The sequence below is a fragment of the Raphanus sativus genome, chromosome 5, assembly GCF_000801105.2.
Source record: "Raphanus sativus cultivar WK10039 chromosome 5, ASM80110v3, whole genome shotgun sequence".
In the NCBI taxonomy this organism is placed as follows: Eukaryota; Viridiplantae; Streptophyta; class Magnoliopsida; order Brassicales; family Brassicaceae; genus Raphanus; species Raphanus sativus.
Window position 1 is genome coordinate 5875964 of NC_079515.1, and position 15746 is coordinate 5891709.

Consider the following 15746-nt stretch of genomic DNA (forward strand, 5'->3'; position numbering starts at 1 on the left):
ATTAAATATTTCAAATAAAAACTATATAGGTAGTTAGATTCTTTCACGTAATTAGGATGATTTATTGAATCGATCAGTGAAAACTATTTATGAGATTCTTCTTTCACCTAACCAATTTTAAAACAAAGTGATATATTACGCTCGCTAACAACTATCAAATATATCAGAAATTTTTCATTCTTTTCAACATATTTGCATCTTCATATATTTGAAAATATTTTATTAACTAAAACCATAAACTTAATTTAAAATTCAATAAAAATAAAACACACGAACCCGGCGCGTAACGCCGGAATACCGCAAGTATATACATAAATTAAAATTTTACCGTAAAAAGTAATGCATTTATTTGAACTATAGAAACGATAGTTTCTTTTTTCCAGATTGAATTATATTAAACCAGGCCAAAGTCCAAATATACAAACCCGAAGGCCCAAACAGCAAAGCTCAGGAGAATAACTATGGAAGCGATAGTTCAACATTTTTCTTTTCTTTTAATATTCTTAAGTAATGGTTGAAGTGTTGAACTTTGGTTCACATATTTCAGTTTTGGGATAATAACAATACTAGTCAGTGGTCACGGTCTACAGGAGTGGAGCCAAGGGTGGACACAGAACAACAGATATCCAGAGTTTTAAGAATATTCGTGATCTGATATGTTTCGTATGAATAATCGACTTTTTGATCCGATCCGATTCGTAATCTTCCGGATATCCAGAAAATTAGTATATTTTACCGGATATACAATTCGATTCATTCGTCCAGTAAAAAAAAATATTTCATTACAAATTATTTCAAAACTACATTCTTCTAAAAAGTTTGGTGACCAAATAATTAATTTAGTAGATAAAATAACTAAAAATCTATATAGAAATTTAAATTATATATAATTTTATATACATGTATATGCATATGTACATTACGGATCAGATCGAATATTTTTTTTAAATAAGTATTTGTGATTGCTCCTTATTTGACGGATATTGAATTTAAGTATTTATTTCGATTCATAAACAAATATTCGGATTTTTCGAATCAAATCGGAACAAATAATGGATCAAATCAAATTTCAGGGATATTTTTTCCACCCCTAGCCATCGTCACGATCAGCTGACCTCACCAAAACTATTAATATTGTTTTTGAATATGTTTTGAAATGACTTTTCTAGAAATTGTTTTCTGACCTTTCTTATTTTTTGTCAGTCCTTGTTCTTTTATTTTTCTTCTTTTTCTCTATATATACATATTTAATTCCATTCAATTTTATAAGAAATTTAATGACTAAAATTTATTTATAAAAAATCTATGTTTAAAATCATTATAATTTATTAAGTATATGTTTTTATCATTTTTAGTATACTGATATAATAATTCAATAAAGAAATAAATAACTGATATAATATTTTTTGGGCTCTAACACTAAAATACAGCCAACCAAAACATAATTACAACTCCAAGTTTTTTTTGACATCAATAACACAAACTCATCTAGACTCTGTATACCAAACTGGAAACTCTGTATCCATGTGGACGACGAAAGAGTTTTGCTGTGTAGCACTGCGTGTAAGACCATCCGCTCTTGTATTCTCCGGTACATGAATGATCTCCGAACTTGTGAAACTTTCTCTCAATATCTTGATATCTTCCAAATAACTTGCGAAAGCCGGCAATTTTCTCGGTTCTGAAACCATCTTCACCAATTGAGAACAATCTGTTGCAAAAGTGATTTGATATTAACGGGCTCTCACTGGTAACCACGAAAGGAATAAAAGGAATAGGAAAAAAAGGAACAAAAAGGAATAAAATAAAAGGAAAATTCATTCCTCTCCTAATTTGATAAGGAATAATCGTAGTCTTTTATTCCTTAAATCTTAAGGAATGTTAAGGAATTATAGGTAACAAATATTCCTTGTAAATGGTGTAAATTGTAAGGAATGTTAAGGAATTAGCTATTTCCACACATTCCCTTGGTCACCATTTGGAGCCGTAGATTCCTCATACATTCCATTGCCCAAAATAAAGTTTCTACCTCCGAATGAAGAGGGGATAAACTTGTCCGTGTATTCCTTACTCCCATTAATCCTTGAATTCCTTGTAGTGTACATATGATTTGCAATATTTATTCAAATTATTAAACTTTAGAAACAAAAGAAAATAATATTACATAATAATATTTCCCAGTTCCAATAAAATATATTATGTCTCCAGCTTAATATATTTTTACTGGATATCATTTTTCTTATGAAACTCCAAAATGCATATCTACTACATTACCAAATGTTTTTTTTTAAATCAATCGTGGACTAGTTATATTCGCTCATATGTCTGTCTCAAAAGAAAATAAAACTAAACAACCTTTTTCATAGTTGTTTTTTTTTCTACCTAAATTAAGACGTCTGCCGGAATTTCAAGAAATAATATCTACAGAGCAAGAAGCAATAGCAATTAATTATTTTAATGCTTTGGGGCCCTTGGTATTTCTCAGTCTGGCCAGGTTTGCTTATTCTTATCCTGTATCCTGTTAAATAACAATGTTGACTTGTTTATCTTCTTGTGCTCTCACCTTCTCTCTTTTAATTCTCAAATGTCTTTGTGCGTAAAAGTCTAGTCTTACCAATTCGTCGTCACATACACAAACCCCTTCTTCTTATACTTCACTCTCATCGCATCTTTTCTTATCTCACACAAACAAATTAATAACAGTCTTAGAAAAAGAAGAAGAAAATGTCTTTCACTCGACTTATCTTCATTTACGTACTCGTCTCTCTCATCCTCTCCGGTTTCGCTTCCTCTAAAAAGTTAGCCAAAGATGAAGGTATACATATGTCAATCTGTGTGTACGTATGTATTCGTCACTTGTCAGTAGTATAATGATTTAGTTTTCTGTGTCGCAGTGGACGTTTTAAGAGCCGTAGCGAAGGGGTTACACCAAAATAACTGGGATTTCAGTGTGGATCCATGCGACCTCACTTCAACCGTAGGAGGATGGAGAACTCCTTACAATGTTACTTGTGACTGCACCTCCTCCGTTTGCCATGTCACCAACATGTGCGTTCCTCTCTCTTTATTCCCTTTAAAAAAAAATTTATCTTTGTTTATAAAATTTCCATTTCCATGATCAGGTTTAATATCAAGCATAAATAAAAGATTTTTGACATTCCACATGTTCGAATTTTCTCCCAAAAATATATAAAGAAGGCTTTTTGAAGTACGAGATCTCATTTTCCAAAGCATATAAACTAAAACAGAAAAACCAATTAGAAACAAACCTAATTTTCATTTGCAAAAAAAAAAAACCTAAATTTATAAATATTTAGATGGTTCATATTTTTCCATAACCAATAATAATACTGAATAAAAACTTTGAATATTGAAGGAATTAAATTATTTTTTGAAATTATACATGGTTATTCTGGCTCCACATAAGTGGTCCAGACTAGTCATATTTTGAATGAATTAAATTTAATATGTGAATTATATGCTTGAATGTTATTTATATTACAAATAAATTAGGAAAAATAATTGTAAAACACCATTGTATAATCACACAATTTGGACAAAGTAATATACTAAATATATATGAATTTTCGTAAAAAATATTTATTATAGTTTACTCGTAATGACTTTGTAAACACAACTTTTTTATGAACTAAAATTTCGACCAACAAAATTTCTTTAAACAAAACTTCTTTGAGAAATAGACTTTAACAAACATCAAAAAGTGAATATAAATATAGCAAAATTAAAAGCCATTTTTACATATTATTTTTCATCTAAATCTATACTACTAAAGCAAAATCCCTCTTAAAATTTTGCCAATAGTTTAATATTATAATTATAATTTTATGCTAGAATATTCTGATATTCATGATGAGACCAGTTAAAAATCATTGAAACAAGAAAAGTAAAAAATGGAAAAACACTCGAACCCATTTAAACACGAGTCATTTGCATAGAAAATAGTAAATAATAAGAAAATTTGCAAGGATGGAAAAACAATAAAATTATAGAGAGAGAAAAGAGTAAAATGACACTGTCACCCTTATAGAAAGAGAAAGATAATTTATAGCATATGAATTAGTTTAGCCGGCTAACATATGTTTTGGTATTCATTTTTCTTGATTTTATTTCGGACAAAATACAAGTACTATAGTTTATATGTAATTAAATACGTTTAAAATGCGATTATTTATATTTTTCGTAAATTAACACGGCTATATTCTAATTTATCTGGAAATTTACATATTTAACTGGTTATTATATTAGTGATCGGCTAAATTTAATAATTATCTGTATATTAGTATTGTTAGTTGGATTTTTCTATCAGTAGCCGATTATCGTTATAAAATCAAACTTAAATAAGTTAAGTCAGATATATAATTTATCCGGATATCATTATTGTTGGCTGAATTTTTTTATCAATGGTTGGCTAAAGGTATAATAACTTTCAATCGATGGTCGGCTAAAAGTATAAAAAATCACTATTATCCGTACATTATTATTGTTAGTCTAGTATGCTGCAAATCAACTGAGACGCAGTGGCTGATGCGCTCTATCCACAAAAATATGGATTTGGTACCAAAAGCAAAGTGGTTTGTGTAATAAAGATGAAGTACTTGACCGAGGGAGCTAGAGCATACAGACAAAAAAAAACAAAGAAGGAGTATCTACCTTGCAATCACTCATCATCCTATGATTCTAATTACACAAAGACGAAGAAGAAAATATGAAACTTATACACAAAAGGCGATATCAGAATCCAAAAAAAAATAAAAAAAACCCAAAAATCAAACTTTATCAAGAAAACAAAATCAAGAAGAGCCCTCAGATCTCGTAGCAATTAAATCTGATTATTCACTGCTGGATTCTGTTGTTGTTGTGAGAGAAAGCATCGCGGTCAGGGTGAAAATGGTGTGATAAACAGTAATTGCGGCCGTGATCAGGGACGATGAAGATGGCTGCAGGAGCAGATGAAACGAGGTTTGTTTGGGACATGGTTCCTCAGCCCTGAGGGCATCGCGAAGGCACGAGGTACGGAGCAAATCAGTCATTTGAGCTGGAAACTCCGCGAGCTTCTTGCGGTAAAAACGAGTGACGTGAGCTAGGAACATGGCTCTATTGCTAAGGTCTTTGGCGACAGAAGGGTCGGAACCGATAGAAGGGTCAGAACCGACGAGGTACAGAGGCTTTGAACTGTTTGTATATTAATTGGAGCTCTGTTTCGCAACCATCTGGGAGACGTTTGATTTTTCCTTGGAGGAAGGGGAGACCGAGCTTCTCGGAGCTCCGGCGTACGACCTAGAGGTCTGGACATAGTCGAAGGTGTTCGTGAGAAGATGGAGAGTGAGAAAGAAACAAAAGGTTGTTTTTACTTTCTCCTTTTGGTGTACTAATTGGGCTACAGGTTTTAGTTAGGAGTAGGGACAGTTTCGCCATTATTAAATGTGAATAGTAGAAGTTCCATCTTTTGTTTTTGTCGGGTTTATTATACTATTAGAAACAATGAGAAATATTACATAGACGATATTACAACTGACCATTCTACCTGCCTTATGAGAATTCATGTCTGACTGCATCACCCTGAGCCGCTCTATGAGATCCATTCCTGACGGTATTCCTTGCGCCATGCTGAAGATCTCTTGTAAAATTTGTCTCCAATATTCTGCATAATTCGTCTTCTCCGGGAATTGAAACCCAGACTTCCTGGTGTAGAAATTGCGTCGCCTGAGATTCGAACCCCAAACTTGGGTGTAGAAACCTTTAAACCTTGACCACTAGGCCACTAGTAGAAGTTCCATCTATGCAAATTAAGCTGTTATGCTTGTATATAGATGCTAATTTCTCTTTAAACATTTATAGTTGGAGAAAAGAAGAAACAAATGGGTCAACCTATAATTAGCGTTCTCTGGAAAAAGGAAAATTAACATAATTTAATATTCACCTCTACTAATTAAATCAAGAGGTATAAACAATACAAAAACTAAAAAAATTCATTCCGTCTAATTAAAATTACGAGTACAAACAACACTTTAAAAGTGCTGTAAAATTTAGTTTGTAGATTTTTTTGTTGTAATGTATCAGTTGTAGCTATAAAAATTAAATATAAAAATAAAGATAGCAGGAATATACTTCTGCAGCCATATATTTTTCCTACATCACAAAAATAAGGCTTATACAGATTAATGTTCCAATTTGAAAAACAATTGGTTGTTATATGACTTATACAAATAATATGATTAGAATCATGGTAATTTAAAACTAGTATTATATGAAAAATAACAATACAAATTTTAACTTACAGTTAAATATATATAATATGTTCATATACAAATATAATATAATATAACTTACGTTATCAGAATCTTATCTCGGTTTATCCCGTGAATGAAATCATCGGAGAAGTTCGAAAAAATATCATGAAACCTTAAAATTTTACTTCTGTCTTTTTTTCCTGGAAACAAATTTAACCATGTTTATTTAATAAATGCAAACCCCATTTTTTACCCTCGAGACCCATTTGTATAAAATGTATTTTTCAGTATCCATTAAAATGATTTCTTTTTAAAGATTATAGGTTACATTTATTAAAAATTTACTAATAACAAATAAATTACATTTAATTATTAAGAATAAAATTTTGAAATTTTTAATCTCATGATTTCTATGATCATAAATACATCTTTTCATATCATGTCCAACATATAAGTATATTTTAAATATATAAAAAATCAATAAAATTGTAAATAGTTTAGATTATCTTATATAAAAATACATAATCTTATAATTAAAGAAATTTGACCACAAATTTCAAAAGAGACAAATCCCACACTTTCAAAGGCACGGGTTTATAATATTTAAAAATTATACTTATTTTAACTTTCGTTATGAATAGTAGTGGGCGAAAAAGAAATGGGCCTTTATTTTGCAAACGGTATCTGAAAGCTCTTCTTTCTTTTTCCCCTTAAATCTTGGACAGAGTTATCAAGGGACAAGACCTTAATGGATCTCTTCCTAAAGAGTTTGCAGGACTTCCATTTCTACGGGAGATGTAAGAATAGCAAATGCTATCCCTAGAGCACTCCCTTTATTACAATATCTGCCACAACTTGTGTTTTTCATTAACTAACTTAACTGATACTCTTTTCTTTCTCTTTGCAGTGATCTGTCTAGAAACTTTCTCAATGGTTCGATTCCTCCCGAATGGGGAGCCTTGCCACTTGAAACGCTGTATGTATATGTGCTTGTCTCTGTCCATATACTCTTTACATCTGCATGAATGTGTAGATTGATTTGTTGGATGATGAAATGCAGTTCCTTACTTGGAAACCGAATAACTGGTCCAATCCCCAAAGAGATTGGAAACATCACAAACCTTACGACCTTGTGAGTACACTTCTTTGATCGACTTTCTCTTTAAAAATGTAAATGTCTCAGATAATTCATACTTCGGTACAATGTCTTGATTTGTTTTATGGAACATTTGTGTTTTTAGACTCTTGGAATTCAACCAGATTTCAGGTAAATTACCTCCAGAGCTCGGGAATCTACCAAAAATTCAAAGACTGTAAGAATCATTGTCCAAGTTCTTTTACAATCTACAAAACTTTCAGAGAATTTACTAGTGTTGAGGCTATGTTTATCTTTGTAGGCTTCTTAGCTCGAACAACTTGAGTGGTGACATCCCAAGTACATTCTCCAAACTTACAACATTGACTGATTTGTAAGACTTAGTCTAATATTCTTCTATTTCGTGTATATATATATATATATATATATGAATATTAACATATATAATTCTCTTGATTTGTAGCCGTATAAGTGACAACCGGTTCACTGGAACTATACCAGATTTGATCCAGAACTGGACAGAACTTGGAAAATTGTAAGCAGTACTTTTAGCGTAATCAGATTCTTTCGTTTCTTGTATGGGTGTTGGTGACTTACAAAAGAGTGAAATGTTGTTTTGTTGCATGCAACAGGGTTATTCAAGCAAGTGGTTTAGTCGGACCAATTCCTAGTACCATTGGTTCTCTTACTAAGTTAACAGACTTGTAAGTACACCAACTTTGCCTGTGTGATTCATTGTTGTCACCTTTAGTAGATTCATTACAATAGTACTTAATGTTTCTTTTCTTAATTTTGTTTTGTAGGAGGATCAGTGACCTGAGCGGACCAGAGTCTCCAATTCCGCCACTACAAAACATGATATCGTTGAAGACATTGTTAGTTTGAGTCTAAGACTAAACAAATTCAGTAATAGTTTCTTTCCACTTTATTTGAGCTTAACTTCTACTTCCACTCGCTGTCCTTTACAGGATTCTTAGGAACTGCAATCTTACAGGAGAGTTACCAGCGTATCTTGGACCGATCACATCATTAACACTCTTGTAAGTAAACTCCTTTATTCTTTGCCCAGCATAATAAATATGAAAAGGAAAAGAAAGTCAAGATGACATTGAGAGACTCATTTTACAGAGATCTTAGCTTTAATAAGCTAAGTGGACCCATTCCAGAAGCATATATAACTCTTTTCGACGTAGAAAACATGTATGACTCTCTGCTCCTCTCTTCTTCTTTTTTTTAAAAAAATCTATCTATGGATGAAAGTTAAATGATCAGTTGAACTTTATTTTGTAATCTTCAAGATATTTTACAAGTAACATGTTAAGTGGAGAAGTGCCACGTTGGATGGCAGACAAAGGAGATAAGATGTGAGTTTTCTTCAACGATATATATATATATATATATATATATAAGACAATCTTTTGTAGCGACACAAATAACATTTTGTTTGGTAATTTATGTTGCAGTGATCTTACTTACAATGACTTTACCAATGATCTAAGAACCACAGAATGTCATAAGAATACTGTGTAAGAAGAACAATAAAAATTCATAACTTAAAATATCAATATATATCTTACATTTTCTTGGTTCTTTTCATTCACAGGAATATGTTTTCAAGCACAAGCCCTTTAGTGGAAAATAACCAGTAAGCCTTTCTTTTCTTCTCATAAGTTTTAAAATCGTCCTGCTCATTAACATCACGGAAATATTATACCATACTTAAAGCAGTCAGACCAACACTCAGTTCATCTTTCTTACCGAAGACTATGGCTACTTCTCTCTAACACTGACTAGAATATTGTTGTTATTTTGTTATGTTTTTCTACAGCTCAAACGTTTCCTGTCTGAGTAGTTATAAATGTCCCAAAAGTAAGTCTTTGCTCAAAACCATATCGCTGAAAATCTAGCAACGCATCTGATTTAACTTTTGTTATTTCTTAAGCTTTGTATGGACTTCATATAAACTGTGGTGGTACTGAACTTACATTCAATGGCACTAAATATGATGCTGATACATCGAATAGACCAACCTTCTACGACAGTAGAAACGGTTGGGTTTCTAGCAACACGGGGTTCTTCTTGGATGATGAGCGGTCTCCCCAAGGAGAAACCTTATGGGAAAATAAGTCAGAGCTTACGATAGCAGATCCTAGTCTTTATACACATGCACGTCTCTCTGCCATTTCCCTCACTTACTACGCATTTTGTCTTGGACAAGGAAACTACAATGTTAGTCTCCACTTTGCTGAAATTATGTTCACTGGCAACCAAACATTTAGCAGTCTGGGGAGACGATTCTTTGACGTATACGTTCAGGTAACTTACTTAAAACTTTTCTAAAAAATGTTTTAAAAGATTGAAATGATTTAAATCAATGTGCAGGGAAAGCTTGAGCTTAAGGATTTCAATATAGTAGATGAGGCAAAAGGTGTCGGAAGAGCTGTGGTTAAGAGTTTCCCGGTTATGATTACAGATGGGAAACTTGAAATAAGATTGTTCTGGGCTGGCAAAGGAACTCAAGGGCTTCCTACAAGAGGTGTATATGGGGCTCTCATATCAGCTGTATCTGTAGATCCAAGTAAACTTTGCTAAACTTGAAACTATCTGACATAGAGATCATACTTATTTATTTATTTTGTTGACTTTTATCTTTAATGATCTTGTTGTAGATTTCATTCCACCTAAGGAAGCTGGCACTGGAAGTGGTGGAAACTCTATTGCCATGTTGGTTGGTACTGTAGTTGCTTCGACGGTGTTTCTTGTGCTTTTAATCGGTGGTATCTTATGGTGGAGAGGTTGCTTAAGACCCAAGAGTCAGATGGAAAAAGGTAGTTAGCAATAATTATTGAATTTGAGTTAAAACTCCTAAACTTAATATGTTTCTTCTTATTCTTTTCACTTACAGATTTCAAGAACTTGGATTTCCAGATAACTTCCTTCTCGTTGAGGCAAATCAAAGTTGCTACAAAAAACTTTGATCCAGCAAACAAGATCGGAGAAGGTGGCTTTGGTCCTGTATACAAGGTTAGCATCATAATGTAATTGACTTTTTGTTATGAGGCCACGGTGTTCATATAAAATGTACTGAACACATAAGTACCTATCTTTTTAAATAAACTTTTTTGCCATTTCCGGAGAGAGTAGTTGTCTAAAGGTTTTGTCTATCGTATGAATCCAGGGAACATTGACAGATGGAACCGTAATGGCTGTAAAGCAGCTATCATCGAAATCAAAACAAGGGAACCGAGAGTTCTTGAACGAGATTGCTATGATTTCTGCCCTACAACATCCACATTTGGTTAAACTATATGGATGTTGCGTCGAAGGTGACCAGCTTTTGTTAGTTTACGAGTACTTAGAAAACAACAGTCTCGCTCAAGCACTTTTCGGTTAGTGCACACTTTCTGAAAGCATTAAAACACTATGTTAGTCAGTAAAAACTAACAATATTTATTTTGTTTCGTAAAGGTCCTCAAGAGACTCAAATAAGGCTAGATTGGCCAACTAGGCAGAAGATTTGCGTTGGAATAGCAAGAGGTCTAGCTTATCTTCATGAGGAATCAAGACTCAAGATTGTACACCGAGACATCAAAGCCACTAATGTTTTGCTGGATAAGGAACTCAACGCAAAGATTTCTGATTTCGGTCTAGCTAAGCTTGATGAAGAAGAAAACACACACATCAGCACACGAGTCGCAGGAACATAGTGAGTTAAACAAGAAGTTTAAGCTCTATATATGTAGATTTTTTATAACCAAAACAAACTTGTTTATGCAGCGGATACATGGCTCCAGAATACGCCATGAAAGGTCATTTGACTGATAAAGCAGACGTCTATAGTTTTGGAGTTGTGGCCCTAGAAATCGTTCATGGAAGAAGCAACACGATTACACGTTCCAGAGTCGAGACTTTCAATCTTCTTGACTGGGTAAGTTATTATCTTTTCTGAAACAAAAAGATGACTCTGAATCCTCAATATATTTGCAAAGGTACACGTTCTAAGGGAGCAAAACAACCTGATGGAAGTAGTAGACCCGAGGCTTGGAACAGATTACAACAAAGAAGAAGCAATGACCATGATCCAGATAGGGATCCTCTGCACTAGTCAAGTTTCGTCGGAAAGACCGTCGATGTCTACGGTGGTGAGCATACTTGAAGGAAGTTCCACGGTGAATGTTGACAAGCTTCTTGAAGCTTCCTTCAACAAAGGAAACGAGAAAGACGAAGAGAGCATGAGGGCGATGAAGAAGCATTACGCGATGATAAATGAAGAGGAGATGAATATGTTGGATCATACTTTCAGCACCGACGGACCATTCACGTCGTCTTCTACGTCCACGGCCAACCCCAGCGATCTTTACCCTCTTAAGGTGGATTCTGCTTATTGGAACTCTAGGGCCGTTTAGTTATGCATTATGTTCCAAGAAAAAAAAAAACATTATGAAGCAAGTAATTGCGTGTTTCCTTTTTGTTTTCCTTTTTGTAAAAATTACTTTTGAATTTTGATAAATTTGTATTTAAGACAATTAGAAGGTTATGTTTCTTGAAGCATAATATGAGATATATTTTTGCTGAAGGGAATCAACATGTCCAAGACAATTTAGATGAAATAGTGCCAGTGAAGCTAAATTATTGTTTCTTTTATTAGTTATAGGGCTGTTTAGACCGAAGCCTAATGAACCCCACATGGAGACACTATGGAACTATGTTTGATTGCTAACCATAACAGTTAATTTGGATTATATAAGTAATACGAAAATAATGTTGTAGTTCTTACAACATCTGTACCTCTGTTCACAAATGAACGGCTTGTATTGGTTTAATAAGATCCATCTATACTGCCCTTTAGAATATTGGTCTATACCAAACTATTTTCAACTAAATTAATGAATTGATTCAATATATTAATATGTAGGTCAATAAGTTTTTTCACGGGGTGGCACCTGCGAATTGAAATTCTTTTAAACTGAAAAACACAAAGAAACGTATTCACAAATATTTATGGTGCGAACAAACCGATCAAAGCATGATTTAATTTTGCTCTAAAGGTAATATCATTAAATTTGTTGACCGTGAATATTATGTTACTATATATTTAAAACAACATCTGGAAAAACATTTCAGAAAGTTCATGTCACTTAAGACTAGCTAGATTTCGAGATTTTTTTTTTAAGATTTCAAGATTTCTTACCCAAAAAAAAAGATTTCTTACCGAAACGAATATGGCATTATAGTTCATGTATTTGACTCAGAAAAGCAAACAACAAAATTATACACATAATATAAATATATAGATGCGTGGGTGTATAAAATCCTAGTTGAGTATTTGAATTTCTCTTTTTCTCTCGCTCGTCTGTGCTGAAATGGGTTTACAGGATAACGTCATTTCCTATGGCTCTGCATTAGTGTTATCGCTGCTCCTCCTCCTTCCTCTTCTTGCAAAGGGATGTGATATGTTTACGGGACAGTGGGTGAAGGATGCTTCCTACCCTCTCTACGATCCCTCCACGTGTCCATTCATAAGGCGCGAGTTCGCTTGCAAGAAAAATGGACGACCCGATCTCGACTACCCTACCTTCAGATGGCAACCACACGGCTGCGAATTAGCAAGGTATCATCAGTTAATCTATAATACCTTTTTAATTATTTATTTGTTGTTGCTTCTAGATGTTTTTCATCAAAGGTATCATTGTGAATATAACACACACACACACACACGCACCGCCGCCAAATTTCTTAATTTTAACGTTAATTATCATTTATCACACTTGCCTTAAGACGCCACCGTTATTCTATTGTTTTGTTGTGTAGGTTCAATGGAGTAGATTTTTTGCAGAAAAATAGAGGGAAGAAGATAATGTTTGTAGGTGATTCTCTTAGCCTAAACCAATGGCAGTCTTTGACATGTATGCTTCACTCTTCAGTTCCCAAGTCTCCCTATACTATAACCACACAAGGCACTATCACAACCTTCACATTCCAGGTAATAATAATACACTTGTTCTGGTTATGTAGAATTTGTCTCTCAAATAGAAAACCGGGATGAGTTAAACCAAACTAAACCATAAAATGCTTAATGTTTTCAGGAGTATGGAGTTGAAATAAAGATTGATAGGAATGAGTATTTGGTAGATATTGTGAGTGAGAAGATTGGGAACGTGATGAAGCTTGATTCGATCAACGATGGAAAGAATTGGTTAGGAATGGATACACTGATTTTCAACACTTGGCATTGGTGGAGCCGAAAATCGTAATTCTTCACTTTGCTTATTCTTGGCTTAAAATTGATCACAAGAAGTTTATGTTCTGAATTGTTTTTGGGCAGATGGGATTATATTCAAATAGGACGTAACATTACAAAAGACATGGACCGCATGGAGGCATTCGAAATCGCACTTGGAACGTGGGGCAAATGGGTCGATACCGTGGTAGATACTAGAAAAACTAGAGTATTTTTCCAAGGAATTTCACCATCTCATTACAAGTAAGTTGTTATACACAATTTCTTAATCGGTAATCAATCAGATATTTTAAAATTTTGATTTTGATTGTTTGGTAGTGGAACTCTATGGGGTGAACCAACGGCACATAGTTGCGAGGGACAGAAGGAACCACTTTTGGGGACAAATTATCCAGGAGGATTGCCACCAGAAGTTGGAGTTTTGAAGAGAGCACTCGGGAAAATTACCAAACCGGTGACTTTGCTAGACATTACTATGCTTTCATTGCTTCGAAAAGATGGTCACCCTTCCATTTACGGTCTAGGCGGCCGCAATGATTGCAGCCACTGGTGTCTCTCTGGCGTACCGGATACTTGGAATGAGATTCTTTACAATTATATGCTTTAGTAAGAACATTTAAACTTAACGAAAGAAAACATTAATAACATATTTGTTATTGCGTTTGATTCTACATTTGAATCTTAATAAAATAACTAGATTAGGACCCGCCCTAAAGGGCGGAAATTGATTTGTCAAATTTCAATTAATAATATATGGTATATATAATATGTGTATATAATATTATATATATTTTGTGTAACATTTATATATATATATATACATATTAGACATATATATAATATTTTATTAAATATATATAGAATTTAATAGTGTTATAATTTGTGTTGTACTTGTTATTAGTTTGTATTTAATCTTCTTTCATTTCTAGTATAATAATTTGCTTTGTCACACATTTTACCTTTTAACACACATAGTTATGCTTTTTTTTCAAAAAAAAAACTTATACACATGGTCTCGTAAAATGTAATATATAAAAAACATATTTAAAAAATCTACTAACCATATGCCACCATTATTTGGTTGTTTGAACAAAAAAAAATCATGTTCTTGCATAACTGTATATGTTGTGATATGATGTAGGTGAAAAATAAATATATGGAAGTAAAGTTAGTGATACGAACATGAGCATATGTTGGTCTATGCCACAATTATTTGGTTTTTGGAAGATCAATGAGCATAAGCATACACGGTCTTTGTATGCTTACGTTGTAAATGAGTCGGATATTTTTTCTCTTATGTCTGGAATGATATGGAACTCGTTGATTTAAGAGTGATTCAGTTTTATATGATCTAATTATATTAAGAGATTAACCAAAAATATTATAAAAGTGTTAATGGTTAGGTTTAACTAATCTATGTTGGTTAAGATTTGGTTTAATTTAAATTGGTAGGTTACATTGTATAGGAGGTATGATATATTCTAGCAACAACTATGAAAGAGTCCAAAATTTAAATGAGAACTTCAAATAGTAGATAATCCCTAAATTAATAGATTAGATAAAGATCATTTTCTAAAGGCTAAATAGGATTCCATAAATCGAATTACTAAGAAACAAATGAATAGAAAATATGCATACGACGAGTGAAATGAAAGAGAGGTACTCAGGTTGAGAAAGGGGATGGTTTGTGGTCCAAGCAAGTAAACCGGATACTGATTAGAGGCAGACTATGAATTCGTTTAGATTTAAAAATTTCATTACGAACAAAGTACGTATGCCACTGCTAAATTTTCAAGCAAAGTCTACATTAGTTAGATAACATTGGAACTGAATATGAATCAAGAATCATATTGGTAAGCCAAAGAACTATGGAGAATTCACATTGGTTTTTGCATGCGCACCTTAGCTTTCCAGGTGAAATTCTAAGTAACTAAAAGTTAGAGTGAGTTACATAATGAGGCACTTTTGTCTTTTGTTCACACTCTAGGCCACATCTTGTTGGTAGCACACTTTCTTTTGGAAAGAAAGTGTTTTAAAGACACAAATACCCTTATGAGGAGAGCGGGTGTTTTTTGATTTAGTTACAATTAATTAGGTTGGTGTCTTGACTATTAAGCCTTCAATCCGACGGTTGATGTTAAAAACAAAAATTACAATA

General features: G+C 33.1%; 2 protein-coding genes and 1 long non-coding RNA gene across 3 annotated transcripts; all 3 read left to right on the forward strand.

Annotated features, from left to right (window-relative positions):
* Positions 1 to 2591: 2591 nt before the first annotated feature.
* Positions 2592 to 11884, forward strand: LOC108862568 (probable leucine-rich repeat receptor-like serine/threonine-protein kinase At3g14840). The gene is made up of 24 exons (XM_018636742.2): positions 2592 to 2815; positions 2895 to 3048; positions 6977 to 7048; positions 7159 to 7227; positions 7312 to 7383; positions 7493 to 7564; positions 7649 to 7720; positions 7811 to 7882; positions 7980 to 8051; positions 8151 to 8222; positions 8316 to 8387; positions 8476 to 8547; positions 8646 to 8711; positions 8811 to 8873; positions 8951 to 8992; positions 9176 to 9216; positions 9290 to 9663; positions 9730 to 9925; positions 10017 to 10175; positions 10253 to 10371; positions 10526 to 10736; positions 10816 to 11053; positions 11125 to 11275; positions 11337 to 11884. The coding sequence occupies exons 1-24, from the start codon at positions 2725 to 2727 to the stop codon at positions 11751 to 11753; spliced, it is 3039 nt and encodes a 1012-aa protein (XP_018492244.1). The 5' UTR covers positions 2592 to 2724; the 3' UTR covers positions 11754 to 11884.
* LOC130494813 (uncharacterized) lies at positions 3055 to 5532 on the forward strand. The gene is made up of 2 exons (XR_008934252.1): positions 3055 to 5177; positions 5260 to 5532. It is a non-coding gene; the product is annotated as an uncharacterized LOC130494813 (long non-coding RNA).
* A 680-nt stretch (positions 11885 to 12564) lies between the features above and the next one.
* Positions 12565 to 14195, forward strand: LOC108862570 (protein trichome birefringence-like 41). The gene is made up of 5 exons (XM_018636743.2): positions 12565 to 12958; positions 13159 to 13330; positions 13434 to 13597; positions 13673 to 13831; positions 13907 to 14195. Exons 1-5 carry the CDS (start codon positions 12711 to 12713, stop codon positions 14193 to 14195), a joined length of 1032 nt encoding a protein of 343 aa, XP_018492245.1. The 5' UTR covers positions 12565 to 12710.
* The last annotated feature ends 1551 nt before the right edge of the window (positions 14196 to 15746 follow it).

Coding starts and splice junctions, on each gene's coding strand:
- LOC108862568 (XM_018636742.2), top strand. CDS start 2,725: ATGTCTTTCACTCGACTTATCTTCATTTACGTACTCGTCTCTCTCATC. Junction 8,874..8,950: donor GAATGTCATAAGAATACTGT/GTAAGAAGAACA, acceptor TTTCATTCACAG/GAATATGTTTTCAAGCACAA. Junction 9,664..9,729: donor TCTTTGACGTATACGTTCAG/GTAACTTACTTA, acceptor ATCAATGTGCAG/GGAAAGCTTGAGCTTAAGGA.
- LOC108862570 (XM_018636743.2), top strand. CDS start 12,711: ATGGGTTTACAGGATAACGTCATTTCCTATGGCTCTGCATTAGTGTTA. Junction 13,331..13,433: donor TCACAACCTTCACATTCCAG/GTAATAATAATA, acceptor TAATGTTTTCAG/GAGTATGGAGTTGAAATAAA. Junction 13,598..13,672: donor CATTGGTGGAGCCGAAAATC/GTAATTCTTCAC, acceptor GTTTTTGGGCAG/ATGGGATTATATTCAAATAG.